Source organism: Thermobia domestica, chromosome 7 (genome assembly GCF_964235325.1).
Source record: "Thermobia domestica chromosome 7, izTheDome1.hap1.1, whole genome shotgun sequence".
NCBI lineage: Eukaryota > Metazoa > Arthropoda > Insecta > Zygentoma > Lepismatidae > Thermobia > Thermobia domestica.
Window position 1 is genome coordinate 1,286,478 of NC_137460.1, and position 24,657 is coordinate 1,311,134.

The window sequence follows — 24,657 nt, forward strand, 5'->3', positions numbered from 1 at the left end:
TTGCTGCCAGAGTGAGTGTTGCTGTGCTGAGCTTTCGTTGCCGCTGTATGGTAACGAAAACTCAGCACAGCAACACTCACTCTGGCAGCAATCCCGATAACATTGGATAAATACTCATTTTTTTTCTTAGCAATGTCAAAATCCAAGTGAGCGAGCCTATTAAAAAAATGCGTAGATTATGAACGATGCCACTGATTCTAACCAATGTTTTGTTAAATTTTCTTTGTAAAATCTGTGTTCAAAATCACTCTTTAGCTTTTTCTTCACATTAGAAAGACGAACAAACATGAAATTTATATTTGGGAATAATCAAGACATGGCATTTTGAAGAAATGTGTCAAACCGGGAGTTGAAAATGTGAATATTCGATCTGGAGTACTGAATCACATTAATCCAGTACTTGTGTGGATATAATAATGGCTGTACAGCTGATAATTTCGGCTGTTTAGACCAAAACAGTATCTGCAGAGCGAAAACCACATCCAGGTGACTCAGATAAAAATGATCCCAGGCTACCTGTACCATTACTGCTCTGTTCCCGAAGTGATTTTCTGATACAAGTGACTTTTCTCTCACATCTTAGGTTCCTTGATCCAATGACTCGTTCAATATATGGTGACTGGTGTACGTTGTAGAGTTTCACTTCATGTAATTTTATTTATTTATAAGTTGTAAACATACAAAATATGTAAATATTTATTAACCCTTTTAAATTGTTTTTCAAAGGTGAATTATAGACTTTGTCAAGCGTCTACAGCGTCATTCCTATTTTATCTTAAAATTATGGTTCGTACCTCATTCTTTTTAGAATAGAACACTTTCAAACGGTACCATTCACATGTCTCCATGTATCTGAGACAGGAAAATCACGAAAAAAAAGGATTTTTTGTGAAAAGTATCCTTCTTTTTATACCTGTAATTGTTTATAAAATATTTATTTATAAATATTAATTCTTAAAAAAAAACTGCATAATTTCTTTATTTACCATATGTTACTCAAAAGTGTAAAAATGAATGCCTTAACTAGTGTGTACGTCTGATTGGAGGTCTCTGTCTACGATCAGAGATCTTCCAAAAACAAACAATGCTGTTGAGCCTTGGCATCGGGGTTTCAACACTCACATAGGTGGCAGCCATTCATCAATATGGAGATTGCTGGATGTTCTTGAAACGGAGCAGGCGTTAACACCTTCCAAATTGAACTGCTACATGCAGGTCACTTCCATAAGAAACACAAATACACCGATTGTAATCGCTTGCAACCACTTTTGAAAATGGGAACATTGTTGAATTTTTTTGAGAACTGGCCTACAATTTATAATTTTGAAAAATAATTCCGAATCTCGCATTTATTATGTATATATTATCTACAGTGTATGTTATAGGTGTTTCTTGGATGTAGTAAAGATTTTACTGAGCTTATTTTACTATTTTAGCCTCTGTTCCTATTATTATCTCAATACTATTTCTAGAACTTTATCTGATAAAACCATCCCACTTTATACTGCCCATCCCACTAAGACTTTTTTGGTCAATATTTTTGCATCTTACGTATGTATACATGTTCTATGGTGTACTATATAGAAAGTGTTTCTAGTTGTTTCTGTAACTATCCTCTGAACTTATAGTTGTGATTGTTTTATTTCTGACAAAGTGTCAGATTGTGTGGTAAAAACAAATTATAGTAATCCCGCCGCCCACAAAATTAATGTAAGAGATATCGGACCCAGCGCAAAAAATATTCTTTTCTTGAAATACGTAATATTTTATTCGGTGCATTTTATGGTCTTTTCGTTTTCACAATATGAAATTTTAGAAGTTATCGTAAGTGGTAATATGCAATATGTATTACAGCGAATTCACCTTACACCTAACTTTCCCCACGTCGAGTTTTCTTACACCGAATCTTCCTAGACTCGCGTACGTTACTATGGTATCCTTATTCTGAATCTGGCTCTTTTCTTCAAATAGCCCTTCCCTCAACTAAAATTCCTCGCGGTTGAATGTAACTGAGTTAATTATTACTACTATTATTTACTAGTAAAATGCAATATTTAAATGCGAATAAAGTTAACTTCATAAAGCATTACACTGGAGTCTCGTTAATTCGAATTTGGATAATTCGAAATATTGGATAATTCGAACAGGAGTCCATTCCCCTTGAAAACTGTATTGAAAACAATAGTAAAAAATCGTGGATAAATCGAACTTTTGAACCTATGTTTTGGATAATTCGAACTAAATACAGTTGAAAATTTTTAATGTTGGACAGATGTAAACAGAGAAATACACTTTTAACATGTTTTCAGTTATCCAGATGCAGCCATAGGGAAGAGTAATACAAAAGATAAATAGAAAATCTATGTAATGATAAAGATGAAGGTGAGTTGGGGAAGAAGTAAAGATAGAGAACGTGTGTCAATCTCATCTTGTTTCAGAATTGGTTGAAAATTTAAGATAAATTATTGATAAAGTCAACCAAATGTTTTAATATCGTATTCCATGCAATACATGAAATTCAAGACTTATTGACCGTACAAAAACAATAAAATTTAAGCAAATGAAGTTTACGACTTCTTAAAAGTGAGAACAGAATACTCAAATTGTTACTGGTGTTTAATTGTTTGGGCTATTCAATGTATGTTGTAGTGTTGTACGTAAATATATTTTCCATTGTACACGTAGTTGGAATTGTGTGGAGTTAATGTCGTTTGTTAGTTTGCGGTATTCGATCACGTGAAAAAGCTGCTTTAAAGGTAAAGTCTACACCATATGAATATGTTTTTGATGGACAGTCCTTTGGTTTGTTTGTTGTTATATATGTGAAAAAATGTTGTTGGATAATTCGAATTTTGGATAATTCGAATTTCTTTCGTGTCCCCTTGGACTTCGAATTAAAAAGAGTCCACTGTATTTTGTTTTCGCAGGTACCAAGAGGAACGGACCAAAGTAGGAAGCAATTTGTCAGGATTCCAGCTGTTGGTGGCCACCATTAAGTTGTTGCGAAACAGAGACCAACTGCTTCTGATTCCCATGACGTTGTTCATGGGAATGGACTCAGTCTTTATTACAGCTGATTTCACGGAGGTAATCATTTTGTCACACGGGCATTTCTGGCTGAAGGGAAGGCAAGGGTGATGTGTGTATAGATTAATGCTGAAAATGATTACATAGAACTAGTAAAAATAGGAAGAACTGATGAGTGTGACATCTATTACTATATAGACTGTGTAAGTTTTATATGGCTACATGGAAGTTGATACACTTTAAAGATAATAAGGATAAAGTATTATCTTCATAATCGTGCAACTTGCTTCGCTTCTTTTTCCTACAGTACTTATTTCATGTAGAATTTGAAGCCTTAATGTATCTATTGTAACTCGTAATTAATTTTAGTAGAAGAAAATGGTGAAAAACTGAATAAATCATAGCTAACGAAAAAAAGAGCATATGCGCAATTTTAATGGGCAATATGGATGCTTTTCTGAGAAGATGATAGGAAGATAATATAATACGTAATATGGTTTAGAAATAAGGAAATCAGAGCGATAGGGGATTGATAAACTTTTGTCAAAAAGCTCGATGATGATGAGGAAGATATGTTTGTCATCACAAAAACAGATTTAGGGCCTACTTGGAAGTCTCAATTCCGTATTTTTAAATCTATTTTTAAACCATTTTTCTCAATTCCCAATGGACAGGTCAAGCATAACGTATTTCTCTATTCCTGGTGAGTTTGAGAGATGTGTGCTTCATATGTAATTTACAGTGGTTATTTATTTTTTTTTTTTTGCATTCACTTAAATATTATGTGAATGCAAAATATTATATAATCAAAATATTATAATAATCAAAATATTATAAATATTATAATTAAGGAGAGAATTTCAACTTTTGCTGTAAGTTCTTGAGACAGGGGATTGTGAAGAGCAAATAGGAAGGGAGGAACGTATTTACATGAAAAAAAGTGAAACATATATCGGCCTATGCTTTCTTTACCTAGCAGATGTATTTGTTTGGATCCTTGCACTTTTAGGCTGTGAGTGGAAGTGACGAAATCACTAAGATTCATTCAATTCCCAACCATCACATTAATTTGCGAACGTGAGGCCTATCAAGTCCACTGCTAGAAAGAATACTTTCGTCACTCATTCTATTGTAATTTGTTTTCATAGTATTTTTTTTATAGTACTGTTAACTTTCTTCTTTTCCCCTTTATCTAATGAAAAAGTAAACAAAACACGTAACAAACCGTGGATTACACATGGTATTAGGGTTTCTATTGTGCTGCCAAAATGTCTTAAGCCGTGGCAAAAATGCGAACTAAAGCTCACAGCCTCACACACCCACGCGTTGAGCCAATAAGGGTTCAGCTGTTGCTAAGCGAGAGAAAGCGAGTGGAATTCTTTCAGCCGATAGCAGCGCCTGCTACGGAAGACTAGGGATCAAGTCAATGTGGCATATCTTTAGTATGGAACTAAAAGAGCTGTTCAAACTTAGCAAACAAGCAAATATAGGAATTCTTGATTACTATAGAAAATACAAATCCCTGTACATAAAAAGTTATTAATAAAGCCAAAAGGGACTATTATAGTAATAAAATAAACAATGCACAGAATAAAAGCAAAGAGTCGTGGGAAATAGTAAAGTATGAATTAGGAAAGAAAACTGAAAACCACAAAAATATACTTACGTATAAAAGGCAGTAACTTAACTACAAATGACCCAAAGTTGGTTTCTGAGTACTTAAATAATTACTTTTGTACCGTTACAGAGAAAGCTATACATGATATACCTACCCCAAGAGAGACAAGTAGACTACAGCCGCTTAAGTACATCAGTAGGTCATTCTTCCTTACCCCAAGTTCCCCACATAAAATCGTGGAAGCAGTAAGTAAATTTGATAATAAAAAGTCTGCAGGATGGATGATATTCCAGTTTCTTTTGAAGAAATGTATCCACATTATCGTACCTGCATTAGCGGACATCATTAGTGAGTCATTTTCCAAAGGAATCTTCCCTGATACACTAAAACTCTGTGGTTAAACCGTTGTTCAAAAAAGGATGTAGAAACGAAATAGAAAACTACCATCCCATATCACATTCTTCTGTTTTTTCAAAACTTCTTGAAAAACTAGTATGTAAGCGACTACTAAGTTTCATTAATGAACAAAACTTAATCACCAAAATGCAACACGGATTTATAAAAGCAAATCCAAAATTACTGCCATATATGAACATATCAAAGTAGCTATAACGTCTGTTGATCAGAAAGGCAATACTGTAGGCATAAATTGTGATATCTCAAGAGAGTTTGTGTAGACCATGATATACTTTTTGGTAAATTAGAAAAATATGGCATTAGGGGCATTGCCTTGGAGTGGTTCAAATCATACTTGTACAATCGTAAACAAATCGTATAAATTCTTCATATGGACGGAACAACTAAAAGTCTGAGCAAAATAAACTCAAATGAACGAATAAATTTAAAAAAGGTGTTCCACAAGGATCAGTTTTAGGACCAATACTCTTTCTTCCATATCTTAATGATTTATCCTTAAATATGGAGAAGGGTAATCTACTCCTTTTTGCTGATGACACAGTAACTGAGAAAGACAGAGATAGCTTGCAAGAAACCATTGATTTTACAACATCCCAACTTACGCATTGGTTTTCTTCAAATAAATTAAAACTAAATGCAGATAAAAGAAAGTGTTTTCTGCTATTTATCTCACAGAATATCACACCAACTTCCACAGATATTATTGAATAATGAAATATGTACATTTACTAATACTGTAAAATTTTTAGGTATATATTTGGATAATAATTTTTCATGGCAAGAACACGTAGAGAAACTAAGCAAAAAATTAGCCCAGGCTATGTACATAATACGAACTCTAGTTGCAATACTAAATCTGCAATCAATTCTGTCCCTATTCTATACCATATTCTATTCTCATATTAAATACGGAATTGCGTTTTGGAGGTCTTCGCCGAAGCTTTAAAATAGATTTAAACAACAAAAATGTATCTTAAGAATCATTACTAAATCACCGAAACGCACCAACTGTAAGAAACTATTTGAATCATTGAATATGATGACAGTCCCTTCTTTATACATATTTGAACTTCTGAAAATTACCTGGGATCATTGAGATAATATTAAGAGATAGTGATACAATTACCTTACACGTCGAAGAGATAACTTATCCACTGTGTATTATAGAACATGTGCATACGGAAAATCACACATCTATATGGGTGTAAAGTTGTATAATAAACTACCTGGGTACATAAAAAACAGTCATGGAAAGAGTTTCTTTGTGAACTCAGCGCGCAAACTGCTATTAAAAACACATTTTATACTGGAAATGAATATCTTAGCAGCAAATTTTGAAATTTCGAAACTAAATAAATTCCAATTGTAGGTCTATATACTAGATTTATGTCAGTTCATGTAGTTTTATATATAGTTAAGATGATAAATACAAATATACAGTAATTTTATATATATATAATTGTTATATAGATTGTAGAATTGGTTTAGCCTATATCTATTTTCACAAGTTGTTGAACACTAGAGCATTGTATTTGTTTTAAATATTGTATCGAAATTATGTACTGACGAGTTCTATACCATTTTGTACAAATGTACATTAGGGTGGTCCTTAGGTATATGGGAAAAAATAAATTTTCGAATTTCTTCCGCCGCACCCCCTATTTGTTTTCCTTTAGTAATAAAAACATCATATACAAAATTTCACAAAAATCCATTAACATTAACCCATGCCGCAAAGCACTTGATTTCTGAAAATGAAAAATCCATTAGAATTTCAATGGCACTCGATTTATTAAATACGATTTGTCAATAAACGTATATTAATTATCACAAATGTAAATAGAACAATATAAAGTTTTCCTTCATAATTCAGAATTGACTGGTGTTCAAATACAGTCGGTTGGTTATTAGGCAACAAGCTATCAGCATCATAATCATCGTCCGTACATATAGTACTTATAGTAATACATAGAATTATGAACCACTGTGGAGAAAATATTTGGATCTTTCCTCATGCCACTTGTTTCTTAAATAAAATTTACATTAGCTAGGAATCAATCAGCTAGTAAATACAATAAAAATGATAGTGGCTGATATTAAATGTAGATCGACTTAACGATAACTTTTGCGTTTTACACAAGGTAGCTTTTCCTGGAAACAAATTTCTACAGTCTTGGACCACTTGCAAAAGGAATTGCTTCTTTTCGTCATTTCTAGTTAGAGTTGCATTATAATTTTCTATTACGTTTACGCTCTTTCGGCTGCGTCATTTGTAACATACGGCTTATCAACCACTTTTTTCCAGAAAAGAAATTCATTATTTGTCGACCAGCAAACCGGATCAACGTCCAAAACACCTATAGAAATCCGAAAAATTTCAAAGAACTTCTTCGTGTCAGAAAATCTGTAATTTCTTTTCCTTCAATACCACCTATTTCACCAGCGTGCAGTTCAAATCGCTTCATCGTTTTATATGAACTTTTACCATTTCTAAATTTTTTCAGTCATTCTTTTTTCTTTTGTTCACTACTGACATTCTCGTCAAAAAAGAAAAAAATGAAAGTACCAGACACTCCTCTGAGAGGTACCAAAGATTCCAGGAAAACTTCAATAAAGCCACTCACGAAACATCAGAGTTTGAGTTCGTACGTTTGAAGACTTCAAAAATTGTAAATCTTGATGTGGTGCACGAGATGCACTGGGACAAGTAAACCACGCTTGTACATGCAACAGAACAAGAAAAATGCACACTTGATGCAGTCCTCCTCCTTCCCGCTCACTTAATTTAAACTGATTAAGGAAGAGAAATATTTTAAGACATAGGGTGACTGTGCCAGTACTCAGCCTCCTAACTCAAATTTTAAGTTCGAATGTCATTTTTTATTTTAATTTTTAACAGAATGAGACTTCTTCATGATATATGCATTCATTATTTAGTCTAGTTTACAATGAAAGGAGTGTTTTTAATGTCATTATTAGGATTTTAACAATATTTATAAATTTCCTAAAAATGCCGAAAAATACCAGTACTCAGCCACTACATTCTAGAACTCAGCCATTAACGAACCTAAAGTCAGCCAACAAAATTTGAAACTAATGATAAAAACAGATGTAATATCATGGAGCGTTTATTTTGCTACATGACACTACAAATATAACAGATTACATTATAATTGTCTAACAAAAAAACACATTATTTATTTCTCGGAAAAACAGGAACGAAATTGTATTGAGTGGACCCTTCGTAAAAATATAAGCAATCATGAAACTAAAACATTTCAAATAGAACTAAAGTTGTTAGATCATAGCCAAATTTTTTGACCAGTATATCAAAATATCATTGGATCACTCTAGTTAAAAGTTGGAAAACGCAAAAAGAAAAAACACAAAAATATGAAATAAAATTGAATTATGTCATCATAAAAATTCTACGAAATTAGGAATATTTCTCATAGAACTAGAGTAGAAATATGTCACAGCCATCAGTTTATCACCATGTTTGAACACCTTTATTAAGTTAGAAAACGCAAATAAAGCATTTACTTCTCCCAAATAATAATAATAATAATAATAATAATAATAATAATAATAATAATAATAATAATAATAATAATAATAATAATAATAAAAAGTAGTAGTTGTCTTTTCACAAAAATTCCAGGAAGTTAGAATTTTCTTTTTGCTCTTTTCTTTTTTCTTTCTTTTCTTTTTTTGTTTGGCTTTAATTGCTTCCTTCCGTTCTAAGATCTTGGCTATCATCATATTTCTCCATTCATCTGACGATATGGCACTTGATAATTTATTTTGCTTCGTTGCCTCTTTGAAGTCTTCGCAATTGGTTCTGGCCAAAATAAATTATTTTCAAAATTTGAGACTTGTCTACTGTTATTTGAACTTTTTTCGGGAGCTTTACCTATGACTGTCTATGACTTCTCAATATTATCGTTACCGCTTTGAACTTGAAGTAATGTACCATCTTTCAAAACACCGTACCATCTTCCATTACATTATGGACCAATACTTCAGTACGATCTGCTTGACAAGGAAATAGAGAAGGAATATGCGAGGAAATCAGTCAGCCGATACACTGCAATCTTTTTCCAAACGTCTTTTCACTAAGCTATTTTTAATGTATTTAGAGTAGTCTACAGTATTAGCATTGAAAGGACACAAGCCACATTTCCTGAAACCATTTCTAATTGAATCGGAGATAAAAGAACTGTTTACTGCTGTTGACAAGAGTGAAGAGAAATGAGATTTTGTTACACATTTATGTTTTTGGGTTGGCTTTGCCAGTCATGAACTGTCTTCTTCCATTCTATCTTGAGGGGTTTGAAGACACTAACATCTGCTGGCTGAAGAATGTGTATTGTATTAGATGGTAAGACACATAGAATTATTCATTTTCCGATGCAAAACACATTAAGTTCCATAGTTGGATGTGTGCGATGCCCTTCAGCAAATAAAATTATTGGTCTTTTAACGTTATTTCTTCCAGCCATTTTTTTATACCATTTACAATATACTCATAAAAAGTATCAATCCTCATCCAGGCCTGTTTCTGATCTTCCCCAAAACCAGATCTTCGGCATACTTTCTATGATGTCACGCGGTGGTCTAACATACGGGAAAATAACCATTGGAAATACAGTTTCGCCGTTTGCAGAGAAAACTTGAAGAACAGTGATTGTTTCTTTGTCAATTGCACATCAGGCTTCATAAACATTTTTCAAATCTTACGATACGATAACTTTACCAGTTTCGAGACAAAGGCTAAAACTAGTTTCATCACCATTAAAGATTCGGGTGGGATCTTGCAGAATATCGGATGCGTTAATGCTTTGGAGGTACCTCGAGTTCTTTAAACCACTTCCGAATAAATTCTTCGGTGACTGTTGCTCTTGCCTTCGGAAACTCTGCAAACTAATTCTGGGTTTCCTCGTAAGAACAATTTATACCATTTCTCTCCTAGATAGCTCTCTTTGAAAAGTTTCTTTCTATTGTCACTTTTTACAATATTGTATACTGTATTCAATATATCCATTTTATTTTGCCCAAATCCAACTTTGGCTATTTTAGTGTGTTGCGAGAAACATTGAATGTTCTGCTAGCTTCACGTATAGTCATTCCATTTTCTGCAGTCCTCAGTGCATTGTAGAGAGACTCTTCTAAGTACTGGTGAATTGACCACCGTTTTCATTTCTTAACTTCCATTTTTCTTCCTTTTTCATTCATTTATATTTACTTCCATGAAATGAGTAAGTGGGAACCTGGTTTTTTGCAAATTTGGATGTTGATATTTAAAATTGCAGTAAAATTACCAACAGGGCTGACTTTTGGCTTTCCAGGCACCAGTACTCGGCCTTTGCATTTCTACCGGGGCTGACTACTAGAAAAACAAAGATTTGTGAGTCATGCTGTACGTTATTAACAGAAGGGAAGTGAATACTTGGTCTGTGCATGTGATGGACGAAATTGCACACATATGCGATAATTCCAGTATTCAGCCCCGGGGGCTGACTATTAGAAAATCACTCATTTTTCAATTGCAGTACTCGGCCCCCCCTATACAAACGAAATGCTCAAAATCTACAAAAAAAAAAAAAAAGTTTTCATTTCCTTAATATATACAAATTAAAAAATAAAAAGAATATTTATTATTTTTACATTAGATAACAAATACACACTTGTAACAAAAAGTCTTGTCTGTTATTTTTTACGTAGCAGATTCACGCATTACAACATAGTGTCTTTGTCCACCTATTGCTGCGACACTAGGTGACATTTCGGTGTGACATGTGATTGGCTGTGTAGAGGATGAATGTCTAAAAGCTAAGCTTCATATTGATAAGGATCAAAACGTAACGTTTTCTTATTTTTGTTTCGAAAATGCGTAAGTGGCCGACTACTGGTGAGGGGCTGACTAGTGGCACATTCACCCTATAAGGCTTTTCCCATTCAACTTCCCTAATGTACAGCTCCAAGGAAACGGAAAGGAATACCTCCGGGAGGTGTCTTTCGTAGAAAAAATATTGTTAACTCTCAAAGTTTTCTGTAATCTTCTCTGCAATGCTCCATTTCCAAATTTTGAAAAACTAACATATCTTTCTTCGTGTTGCACAGAACTGACTTGACACTTCGATCAGAAATTTCTATAACAAAATGAATGTGTTGAAATCTTGGACACTCTTTCTAGAAACGCCCTACCAACCTTCCTACCAATTTCCAGAACGTCCTTTTTGCGTTTGAAATTTATGGAATTCCTTGTCCTCCTGAATTTGTATTAAGTCTAAAGCATTTGATTGCGCTATATGAAATAAATCGGCTAACATATCTAAGATATATGTGTCTTGTCTCTTCTTCCCTGCACCATTTCTTATACTTGATATTTGAAACCGACTCCACATTTCGTACAATCCAATGAGTTTATCGATAGACCCCCTACTGTCGCGAGCATGGTGGAAAGACTACAAGGTGGTTGCATGCGCATGTTGCCTGGAGCGCTGTCGTGGCTGTGACGTCATCTGGTTTGCAAGAGACAACGGGAAACGGCGCTGCTTTAAGTGACAAGTGGAAATTCTTTGTTACTTTGTTCTTTTAAATGATATCGAGAATGCTTAACTGTGCAGTGTACGGCTGTAGTAATTATTACAGAAAAACTAAAGGAACTAATATAAAATACTTTAGATTTCCTCAAGAAGAGGGGGAATGTCTCCAGAAATGGATTTTAGCTTATAAGCGACAGGACAAAATAAACCTAAAATATGGTTAAGATTTACATAAAAATAATAAATAAATGCAATGTTAAATAAAATTCGATAAAGACGATTTCATTATGTACTTTCTTTTTAGTATTAATAGTATGTAATAGTAGTATATAGGGCTACATTAGCTTGTGTTGATTCTGTATACAAAAATCCGATAGTACGATTTAAAAAGATGAACTTCGAGGTAAGACCCGGGTTCAAAACCATGAGAGAGGAGGAGCGACAGAGGTGATCATTTCTATCATTTCCTTCTACATAAGATATTGAGACAAAATTTTCCTCACAGAGGCAGGCATATAACTAGAAAAAGGGACGCACGGTGACCTAGGGGGCTTACCTCCCTCGAGTTACGCAAATGGAGAGCATTGAACGCGTTAAAGTAGTTCAGGTCCCATTTCATTCTGGAGGTCTACAATCCCTGTAGCCTCGGTGCTAAAACGGGACGTTGCACTTCAAATTAACCAACGAATGGAAGGTTCGTAATAACGATTAACGGTTACAAAGATATATAAAAATATATTAGATCAAGAGAATAAAGTATCCACCTATCATGTCAGGGCGACATTGTCGGGACATTTTCACACTCAGATTTTGAAATTTTTGTTCATTTTAATCACAACTTTGGATAATTTACTTTGGATACATATATAGGGGTTCAAATCCAGAATTACACAATTAAGAATGACTGCAGTAATCTAAAAATATGGTAGATTCTCAACCAATCAAGGAAGCACGGTGGCTCAGTGGCAGAAGGCTCACCTCTGGTGCAAGGGGTACTGGTCTGCTTCTCGGTCAAGTGAGTTTCTGGTGGACAACATCGTGTCCGTGAGTTTCTCTGGGTACTCCCCCATTCTCATTCTACCAAATTCCACATAATCATTCACTTGCATTTATCTTTTGTCTTCTTTAGTCCACGGGACAGAAAAGAGAAAACTTATCAAGAAAATTAAGAAAATTATGTAATTTTATGGTTCATATGTTTTCTAGTCTAGCTGTAACACCCCTACATCGTCTTCACCTACGCTTAGTACTTTGTTTCTTGCTTGAAATAGTCATGTTGCAATTTCTTTGTTTGAGGTGCCTTGTATATACATATTTATTTCTACATATTTTTAGAACACAATAGTATATGTAACGTTTTATTTCGAACAAACGTTTAATAATACAGTTTGTTATGGCGTAAATTTTGACACTAATATTCAGAGAACTGTCAGTTTCACCAAACCTTTTGTTCAGATAAAATTCTATAAATAAGCGATCAGGAATTTCAAATAAGATGATTTTTTATATAAATCAAAAACGATGTTTAAAATATTAAATACGCGCGTCCCGGCTCAATAAAGTTTTTAACCTCCCCTGAGATTCTGACGAAACTTACATGGGAACAATCTCTTAAAAATAAAAAAATAAAAAAAACTGTCCAAGCATAAGGAAAATATACGTACGTGCATTTCTGTTTACGAAAAGAATGAATTCTCCCTTGGGATAATCTCAAAATTTATATGGGGTCATCAGTAAATAATTCTCTTTCAAGCAAAATAATAATAATAATAAATCAAAACCGATCGATGTGTTACGAAAATATACTTGAGCATACATAAATATATAATAATGAAATGAATTAACCACACACTGTGTTATAGATTATTCAGGCCTATACATACTCAAGTGTATTACTTCAGATGTTTAAAAAAGAAAAGAAAATAAAGAAAAAGCAGAAAATGTAGTGAGTAATATTGGCTTCTTCAAGCTTCAAAGTTGTTTAATATGAACTGATATTGCTGTTTCTTTTGCTATTGTAAATATCTTCCTTTGAATTCACTTAGCTTAAGCACTGATTACATTACGTTTATATAATTATTATTTGTACTAAAATTTTTACTTCGTTGAAGATCATTATAAATAGAATAGAAGTTTGCGTGTAAGATACCAGCGAGCATGTGCTTGTTAAAAGTTCATCTGACTCTCGCTGGTCACGTCTGAGACCAAGATGACGTCATGCGCCAGAGCGACAAGAATGTAGCACTGCATTGCATCCACCTTGTAGTCTTTCCACCATGGTCGCGAGTATCCTTGATCGGTATTCTTGCTTTAGACCAAAACATTTCTGTTTCACGAACAGCTAACCGAGCACTCTCTCTTAAAGGTTACGCACTAAGTACTTCTCTGTTGGACGTTAACTTAGAACCCAGAACTCATATTACCAACGAGGTAAATACCACTGTGATAACTGTATTCACTAGTCATTGAACACATAACGATTACTTTGTTTATTTAATCACACGTGATTATACAAGACGCACAAGGAACCTTCAATCCTCTGAAAATAACGTTGACATTACAATGTCAAAAGACTACAAATACGAAATGAAAAATTTTCAATACATATTATAAATAGTCTAAAGTTATTTTCGTTACAATTCGAGTTGTAATTAAAAGCAAAGAGAGAGTACGGTTTAGTTGTAAATAGTTGTAAAAAAAAAAATAATTGTTTGATATTTGTTTATTATTTCTAATTTAATTTTATTCATAAGTCTCCTCTAAATTACACATAAAATGGAACTAAATACAAGAATTTAAGCCTGTGAATGCATTGCCATCTATTGAGCAACATAGGAAGCTACTATTTTCTAAGTCGTATTCCTACAAAGATTAAATTGTCTTTGCGGCACCATTTATCGTCGTCATAACGAACTCAAATTTACACAGGACACTTTTCTCATTAAAAGGAAAAAAATTAAGGGGTGCGGTCTCAGATATAAACAACTTCAGAAATAAGGACCACCCTAATGTACATGTAACATGGTCCAGAGAATGATTAATATATCTAATCTTTAAAGGTAGATTACTAGTTATACCAGTTTCAGTGTTATAGAATCCTGAGTTACATCAGAAAAAATAAATTCCCCGGATTTATTTTCAAAAAATTTCAGTAACACGACTAAATTATAAGCAATATTAAAGACTAAAGATAAGGATTCCGATGTCAGGAGTCGATAATACTGAAGTAACAGTAATAATATGATCAATTAGAAAGTTAAGAAAATGTTTTCTCTTTAGGCGTTCGTCTCGTGTACATGGGGCATCTCTAATATTGGCTACGTGATGATATGTTGTGGTGTAGTAAACGCAACGTCCGCTCTCCTCCTGGGTTATCTGGTGAAGATAACGGGACGAGTGCCAGTGATGTTATTCGCCTGGGTCTTGCACACAACCTTGGTCACTGTGATGCTGTTCTGGAAGCCCTCCCATGACAGCAATTACATCGTCTTCATCTTCGCTGGACTCTGGGGTCTTGGGGGAGGAATATGGGGCGTTCAAGTCAATGGTGAGTCTTATTTTTATATTTAAAGTAAAACAGACATTGCATTGGAAGAAAAAATAATAATTTCTTGTCTGTCCGTGTGTCCGTACGGTGAATACTTTATCTCTTGGCTGAATTTTCTACAGTTCTAGGCTATATAACTGAAAATTATATATAATTGGCTCAGCCCCCACTTGAGGAAGTTACTGAATTTTTCCTTCCCTCAAGAAACATACTATTATTATTTCTTCCAAATATAAATATTAAAGCTACGAAACTTCGCATTCATAACCTTCTGCTCAATATATATATATATATATATATATATATATATATATATATATATATATATATATATATATATATATATATATATATCCGGGACCGTGGTAATACGGGTTAAAGTAATCACTCAATTCTGACCCGTACTCCTTACATTTCAGACTGGACCTTGACTCATAGGACACAGTCTGCCCTAATCCTGAATCTGACTCCAAAATAAGTCTACCTTAAGGAAACATTGTAATATATATATATATATATATATATATATATATATATATATATATATATATATATATATATATATATATATATATATATATATATATATATATATATATATATATATATAGATAGATATATATAGATAGATAGATAGATATATATAGATATATATATATATATATATATATATATATATATAGATATATATAGATAGATAGATAGATATTACTATACATAATTTATAATAGATATATGAATAAATATACTCTGGTGTATTAAGTACTCCAGTCACCAATACTAATAAATAATGCATGAATAAATGCCCTCCGGTGAATTAATATACTCAAGGCCTGGATATCTACCTTATAATTAAACATGATTATTGTATAGAATAATATTTAATTTACCGTTAATATTTATAACTTACTTCAGCAAGGTCACAAGACGTACCTTGCAGAATGCATTGCATTTGTTTTGTTTTCTGAACATTCCTTGCACTTTTAAGCTTTAGACAGTCTCCTGAAGCCTTGTTAACGGTGGATAAAGGTAGGAGGTAAAAGCAAGCATCGAAGAAACGTTAAATTAATTTAAAGTACGTGCAGTATTAATTAGAGAAATGATTGTTAAAATTTCTGGGCGTGTTTTGTAGAGGGTAGCACTGAAGAGTTTGTCTTTAACCACATCTGTAAGAGAAACTGTAAATATTTTTAAAATAGTTTTCGATCCTTCCTTAAATTTCATACTAAATTTTATGTTGCTTACCCGAATAAACATATTCAGAGTATGTTGGTGTAATATACAGAGGGTGGACAAAAATATAGAAACTAGACAAAAAGCGCCTACCTAAGATTAATACAGCGTAAGACAACCTTTGGCATGCACAACTGCTTGCAGTCTTCTTGAGATGAATAAATAAAAGTCCAGTGTAATTTTGAGGGGAATCTTGTACCAGTCTTCTTGCAAAACCTGTGCAAGTTCCTATAGCGATGAGATAGCGTGCTCGAACATTTCTCAAACACTGATCGCATGGGCTCAATAACATTGAGATCAGGAGATTGAAGAGGTGATGTCAGATGTAAAACCTCCTGCACGACGCGAGCTCCGTGACCAGGAGCATTGTCATCTTGAGAAACAGCATCACAATGGGAAAGCCATTGCACCATAGGGTGGACCTGTTTGCTTAAAATGGTCACATAGTCGTTGACAGTGACGTGACTTTGCAGGGTAATGGTGGGTCCAGCAGAATACCACGATGCGGCTGCCTATATCATGTCGGAATCACCGCCATGTTTCACGCATGGTAGGTAGCAAACAATCTGAATATTAAGCCTGGGATGTCTTTCTGAAGACCTAAATTCAGCCAGAATCGAGAATCTGCCAATACTGCCACGTCCAGGTTGTATAACTTTGGCATAACTTGATCCTCTTCGCAGCATTTGTATCATAGCATTTGAGAATGGCGGCTCGTTCTATAAAATTAGAAGTATAATAATAATAATAATAATAATAATAATAATAATAATAATAATAATAATAATAATAATAATAATTCTTAAATGTATGTTTATGTGCATTGTGTTTTTAAGCCTCCCGTTCAGGTGAAGATCGAAATAGACTGATTCGTATGTTTCTTATGAGTCTTCAATCTTCCATTTCAACCTATTCTTCATTATTTCCATAAAATTTCCTAGTTCAACCTAGTCAAAGTCCTTTTCTAAACAGATTTCTTTACTGTCTGTATAAAACTTCCATCCATTGTTCTTATTCAGCCAATAGTATTTCTTTAATAATTAATGTAATTTATTTTTAGACGACTTGTTTTCGAATTCCATTGTTTTAATGATGTACTGCTTATAATGTCTTCTTGTACCTAGATATGTCAGACTTTTTGTAGGTATATCAAACTTTTTACTACTTCAATACAGAGTTCAGCAGAAAGATATCTCTGATTACAAACAAAAGTGTAAAATAGGTCATATAAGTAACTTTAATGTTTTTAATTTTGTAATCACACTTTATTTTAAATATAGTATGGCCTAAATATACTAATTGTTACGAGTTACAGAGTACACTTCCTGAAATCTCATCCAGAATTTCTGCGGTATACTCTAGACGTTGCTTCTGGTGTTGCTGCAATCTTACTACAAATAGCATTTTTCTCAACTGTCTATGGGATACGTTTCAAGACTTCAGCTTTTAGGTATTCTCGAAGAAAATAGTCATAACCCGTAGGTCGAGTGATGATTTGGACACGCAATGCCACCACAAAGTGAAATCATGAGCTTTAGAAGCATTCCTGTAGAATTCCGATAGTCATTTGATTGGATTGCAATCCTGTTTGCGAATACTGTGGTGTCTACCAAGGGATTTCTTAAAGTTAAACTTTATAGAAATTTCTTACTCGTAATGGATGACACAGTTCCGCTAGAGCTCCCACATTGCTTTTATCGGTGGGTTCCAGTGAAACATAATATGTGGAACAATATATAGATGCTGTATGTAGAGTAATTGTTTTGCTCTGACCTAAAACCTAAAGATGAAAAATAGAATTGAAAGTTTCACTGTGGGAACTATACTGTGATTACAAATATTGACTTGGTGAAAATCTTCACGTACGTATATCAGGACTTTGGAAGAGAAAGGGTGAATCCTGAAATCGAGATGTTGGGAAATCAAGTTGAAAGTTTTGCAAGTACTTCAAGATAGCAAGGGCGAATCTTTATCTAGAAACTGTGAGAAAACTAAAAACGCGGTATTTGTGTTGTTCAGACCTGTCTGATGCGAGGAAAAAATTTAAAAGATCGATTTTTTCGAGTTCGCCCTTCTTTTCCAAGGTCTTGATTAGTAAATACCGAAATTTTCAATGAGATATGATAAATTTGCTGTTCTAAGAATAAGCCACTGAGGAAGATCTGAGTTCCCATTGAAAATGTCGGTAATTACTATAACGTATGTGTACAAAGATTACTTAGTCAATATTAATAAATTGTAAGTTTTGTTTAAATTTACTAAAGAACAAACCTTAAACAATAAATTGATCGAAAATTAGGAAATATATAACATCCAGATCGCTGTTTTTTAACCCACCAGCCATACTGTTTGGAAACCAAAAATGTAATCTTTCAAATCTTGTATTTTCGTTGTCTTCGGAAATGAAATTATTTAACCCATCAGTGAATGGGTTAGGTTTGACATACTTTTGATACAATTTAAATTTGGTGGGTTCGAAATTTACTGCATCGAAAGAAATTTACTGTATATGGAATGTGCAATTATTGTGTTTTGCATTTTTGTCTTGCTGGGAGATTATTCTGCCGAACCCTGTAAAATATACAGAAATATTTTTGAAGAAATTAACCATTTTGTATTTGTTTTGCAGCTCTCTACGGAATCCTATTTCCCGGTGACGAGGAAGCTTCTTATAGCAACTTCCGACTATGGGAAAGCGTCGGGTTCTTTGTCACATACGCTTACAGCACCCATCTTTGCGCCTATCTTAAGCTATACATTCTACTCGGAATGCTGGCTATAGGTATGGTAGGCTACCTGACCGTCGAGTTCCTGCATCGGAAGAAAGTTCCAGACGAATTAGATAAAAAGCCATGAACATTGTAGTTAGTAATATTTAAATACAAGACATTGACCATTACGTAATAGAACTAGTAATAATAAAGTGATCAACGTATCTTTATGCTCTCCTATTTATGTGCGTGAAAGAAATGTTATTATGTCCTTATATTGTTTGTATGAATGTGTGCGTGTATGTATGCGTGTTTGAACAGTTCTATAGTTTGAAAAGAAAATCTATCGAGTTTGTAGGTTAGAAAGAAAATAGGCATTAGATTATTTTTTACTACAATTGCATGTAGTTAGAATATGTGCCTTATAGTTATTAGAAACCATTGATAATACACACAGTGTTCCTTACCTCCATTTAATATCTATTTAAATATATTAATGATTTTATTGCTCAGGTCAATGTGCAATAACTTACATAAATGTAAACAAGTGAAAGAAAAATATCTCTATAAGATACTGTAATAGAAATTAAAGCATTGTGTCTATTTCATTGTTTATAGAAATGTTGTTGATAAAAAAAATTTGTGAAGCTTGTGTTAATATTTCTTAGTTAATTACTAAATCAGAATAATACGAGAAAAGAATGAGATAGGCTTTTAAATGTATATTTTTTTACTATTGGTTATGTAAATATGTTGATAAATAATTCTTGACCTTGAAATGTGATAGACTTTTCTTGTGAAAAGACAAAAGAAATTGTTAACTACACACACACATTTCGTATTTATTTTATAAAGATCTGCTTTCAATGGTATCTTGTAAAAATACTAAGTGAATATGTATATGCACCTATTTCACACACTTTTCTCAATAATGTTGGAACGCATTGATCAACTTGAGTAAACTTAGCCAATTAAGTTATCCTCGTGGCAGTACTTAAATTGAACAATGCTTTCCAGATTTATTGGAAAACACAATTGTGTGTAGTTTTGTTTGCGATGTTATTGTACGTATATGAAGTAAGAAATCTAATTGCTAGATTCTTGTTGGTATATCTATTTTGTTCATGACTAGTGATCGAAAATGAAAGAAGTTGAAACCCTGAATTTGTCTTCTACATGTTTGATATCCTACCATTTTGTGTCAATGTGAAGACAAAATAGCGAAGAAATGTGAGAAAATTTTAAACAAGTTTTTGTAGAGATCATAAACTCCTCGTGAAGTCCAATGAATTGTATACTTAATAGTGAGGAAAAAAGTGTATAAGTGTTGATGTGTTTTAGAACGCGTTGTGAACATTGATGTACTTTTTTACTTGCGTGAACTTGATCGGGTTGGAGAGAGAAAATAATTATCCTTTATTATTTAATATTAAACAGGACATAAAAAAGTTCTTGGCTGTGTTAAAAGGCTGGATAACTGAAGAACTTATTTGGAGGATATTTAATCTTGTTATTATATTATGCAAATATAAAAGACATATTCAGTAATAAACATAATAATATATTGTATCAATGGTTAAAACTGTGATTATGTTTAATTTAGTGTAAGTTGTTTACGAACATTCGTGTACAATGCATTATAGAGCTCTGTAAACATCTACCGATGTATGAACTAGGAGTTAAGGATTGCTTAATTTGCTCCTCAGACGCAATGATGATCTAATGTGTCCAGAAAGTTTAGTTTGGTGCATGTTGGCAAATAGTTGGCCGAAGGAAGATGGGTTCTGAATAACGTTGCGTCCTGTCAACATTTACCAACTACGATATGTGACATACCTACATTGGACCAACGATTTTGTAATTTTAGTAGTTCCATACAAATTACATAGAAACCACTGATTAGGCCTACTCTTTTTTTTTTTTTTTTTTTTTTTGTTAATTACATAAGTTTTGCAGCTGTTATCACTGAGGTTCCTACGTAAGCAAAGATTTTGTTTTTCTGCTTCATCGATTAACCACCCGTCTGATGATAACCCTATGTTAGCTTACGTTTTGTTACTCGGAGTCTGTTACTGTTAGATTTGTTGCGAGATTTTATATACGCCAGTGATGACATGGGTAACGAATTTGTTCGGGGCTTCCGAGTCTGGGTCTTGCTGCTTAGTCTCAGTGGATATCAACTCTATACCGTTATTACAGAACTTTCTAGTTGATTAACAATATTGTAATGCACCCAGTCATGTAACGCCTGCTGGCTACGTGGTATATGTGAACAAAGTAAACTACACTTCACTTAGTCTCATATGACCAAAAAAAGAGTCATATACACTAACGCCAGTGCGCAAAGGGACCGAAGATTCGCCTTATAAAAAAGGAACACCAAACACCTCACCGGCAGTTTATTCCCAAATTAATCGCATACCACCTCTTCTATTCTGCTCAACTAGTCTGGGCCGTAAAGCACCTCCTTAACATTTACCCTATTCGGCTGCATTGGGCCGTAAAATACTCATTTATAACCACTCACTCTGTTCGGGTGCACTAGGCCGTAAAGTGCTCTTTAGTATCAACCTACTCACTCTGTTCGACTATACTAGGACGTGGAGTGTTCTTAATATGAATCCAACACACTGTTTGGCTACTCTGGGCCGTGGAGCATTCTAAAATAAGGCCTAAACCCCAGAAATTTAAAAAATGAAGTCTTGCCTGCGTCTCCACAAGCTCTTCTTGAGAACCTCTTAGTTTTTTTTTTTTTTAAAAAAAAAGATCCGTAATACAGAAGTCGATTAACTTTTTATAATAAAAGGTGGTGGATAAAAACACAAAGCCGTAATTTCACTGCTTTACCACTCCAGTATGACAAGACATTGAATCGAGATTGAATACTCGTGCGTTGATTTCATGTGATATTTCTTAATCAAGAATCGTGTTTTGAATATTTTAAACAACTTTCTAGGCTGAAAAATAATACAGTGGTTTTAGATACAAACTATATACCAAACTATTTAACGAAATACTGCTTAGGCTCTGCGCCGTTTCTCATACTTTACACAAGTTTTACAGGCTCGCTAGATTAAACTTTGGCATTTCTCATACAAATAACTATTGTATCAGTTCTTGTTTTCATATTGTCAAACTAAAAATATAACAACAAACGGAGCAAGGCTATGTGATATAAAAATATATAAAACACATACACGTAAGCTTCAATACTGTCTGCATTAAACTTCCACTCCCTCTACTCCGGGACAGGAGTGCAAGTCTAACGAAGACAGTATTGAAACTTACGTGTTTGTGTTTTATATATTTTTATCACAGTCTTGTTCAGTGTGTTTTGTCTTCATACGAAAAATACGTAGCTGTTCTTTTCTACGTTTTTTACGCGTTTACATTTTGATAGACCTTGCAGTTGGTTTTTAATACACACACATACATTAGAGATATTAATAATTATATATTTAGTGAAAAAAAGAGGGAAAAGGAGACTCACTGAAGCTACAATTACATTAGGAGCTTCGCACATTTCACAATTGTGACACTGTTTCGTTGTCTCTGCATCACCGGTCTGGGTTTATTGGTCTGAGTTACGGGTTAAACTGCTTCCGGTTGACAAATCACTAAGTTCATGATTCATTCCATTAGTAGGAAACACGTACACGTTCTTACAAACTCCAGATCCACTTAAACAACACACTGAACCTAGGTGATCCACACGTACAAAATTCTCTTCGCGAACTGAATTAATATTTATTGTAGCTAATTGGTACAAGATACATACACTTAGGTTAAAAACAATACACTTGTAACTGTTTTGATAACTTGATCCGACCCAAAACTTACTTTCTAAGTAAGTCACATTTATACATAGACTTAGGACAACTAATCTTATGCTAATGTTTTTTTACTCAATTGTGAAAATAGGGATATTTCCTCAACTGTCCGAAACAGTATCATTTCTTAGTGTTTATCTTCTTAATCTGACGATCATTAACCAAAAGGACTACTGCTAACCAAGAAAGGAGAGACATGGTACTTCGCTACTGGCTATTTGAACTGTACTGATAAGTAGGGTTGTCGGGTGTACTTTAGTGAATATAATTGTAAAGAGTATTGCATTTTTATATTAATCGAGCTGAAAAATAGGTACGCTTGTACAATGACATGTTTGGTTTACAACCAATTCACTGAACTGTTCTTTAGAAACAAATCTCAAGGCAGAATCATAGGAGAGAGTCGTAAATCTTTAAAACTTGAAAATGCTGAGAAAAGAATTGCGAGGTGCAACAAGTTACACAGACAAAGAGAAGTTACATTGATCAATGGTCGAGTTTTTATTGACGCCGTTAGAACTATTATATACTATACACTATGGCCTTTGAAAGAAATGCTCCATTTGAAAGTAAAGTTTAGTTCATTGGTCAAACTTTATTAGTCTGTGTAGTTGACAAGTAGGATAGTTCTGTCAAATATTTCCTTCATTCTTAAGAAAATACAAAGCTAAAAGAGTGTTGAGTAAATAGTTTGCACTGCTCTTTGCAAGTGTAAGATGTTGGATTTAAATCCTGGAGTTGCACTTCCTAATTAGGCCAGCTCATTTTCTCAGTCGTATCAGATTAACAAAGGATGGCATTTTCAATATATACTTTCAAGATCTTTCAAGTACAAGGTACTTATCTTTATTACTTAATTTGGATTGAGTATAGCCCGCTCCCCCCAGTGATTTTTAACGAATCATAGTGATTCTAACGATTCATACTAGTTCATAATGAATCGGAATCGCATGTTATAAAGATTTAAGATGTAAATCTTGCGGTAAGGAAGCTCTTTTAGTATAAGTAGTAGTAGTAGTAGTAGTAGCGGTAGTAGCAGCAGTAGTAGTAAGTAGCAATAATAATAGTAGTAGTAGTAGTAGTAGTTAGTAGCAATAGTAGTAGTAGTAGGAACGGGTTAGAAGCCCCGCAGGGGTTGGTTGGGTTCTGTTCTCGATATAAGTAGTAGTAATAGTGACTCTTCCAGTTCCGGTGACAAAGAACTGGGGGGAGCGGGCTATACACAAGCCCTTAATTTACATGCTAATAAAATCAATAACTATTTAAAAATTTAAAATTACAGAAACAAATTCCGACATTCTTAGATGAAAACCTCGGCTGAATATATGACTGTTCACAAATATTTAAAATAATAATATTGATTCAAACGGAGGTCGGTGCATTTGACCTGCTGTGCTCTCTCTCTTTCAAGATTGTATTTTTCTGGCCGCCTTTCTTCCAAATTATAACACTTTTATAAAGGTCCTCAGTTATATCTAAACTAGGCTACTAAAGCCACCATAACACATTTTATATTACATTTAATATTTTCCTTTTTTTTCATTATGGCACATAATTACTAAAATAAACACACCTCAAAGATTATGCTTGCAGCTTTTTATAAGATGGTTCCGGAATTATATATATTCATACTTTGTTGCTATGACAACGATTCTTTATTTTAACACAAAACAGCAACGTGTATCAACAGCAAAGCAATTACAATTTTTATATATATCGTTTTTAT

General features: G+C 33.6%; 1 protein-coding gene across 3 annotated transcripts in view; it reads left to right on the forward strand.

The window, feature by feature from the left end:
- The window catches only part of LOC145689830 (UNC93-like protein), a 191,998-nt gene extending 171,315 nt beyond the window's left edge, over positions 1-20,683 (forward strand). For 2 of the 3 annotated variants that reach the window (XM_081764047.1, XM_081764048.1), the window contains exons 5-7: positions 2,928-3,087; positions 14,890-15,157; positions 19,020-20,683. In XM_081764047.1, coding sequence (XP_081620173.1) covers positions 2,928-3,087; positions 14,890-15,157; positions 19,020-19,246 — 655 coding nt within the window. In that variant the 3' untranslated portion in view covers positions 19,247-20,683. The remainder of the gene's footprint in view (positions 1-2,927; positions 3,088-14,889; positions 15,158-19,019) is intronic. The other variant, XM_081764049.1, reaches the window with a different exon arrangement.
- Positions 20,684-24,657: the final 3,974 nt, after the last annotated feature.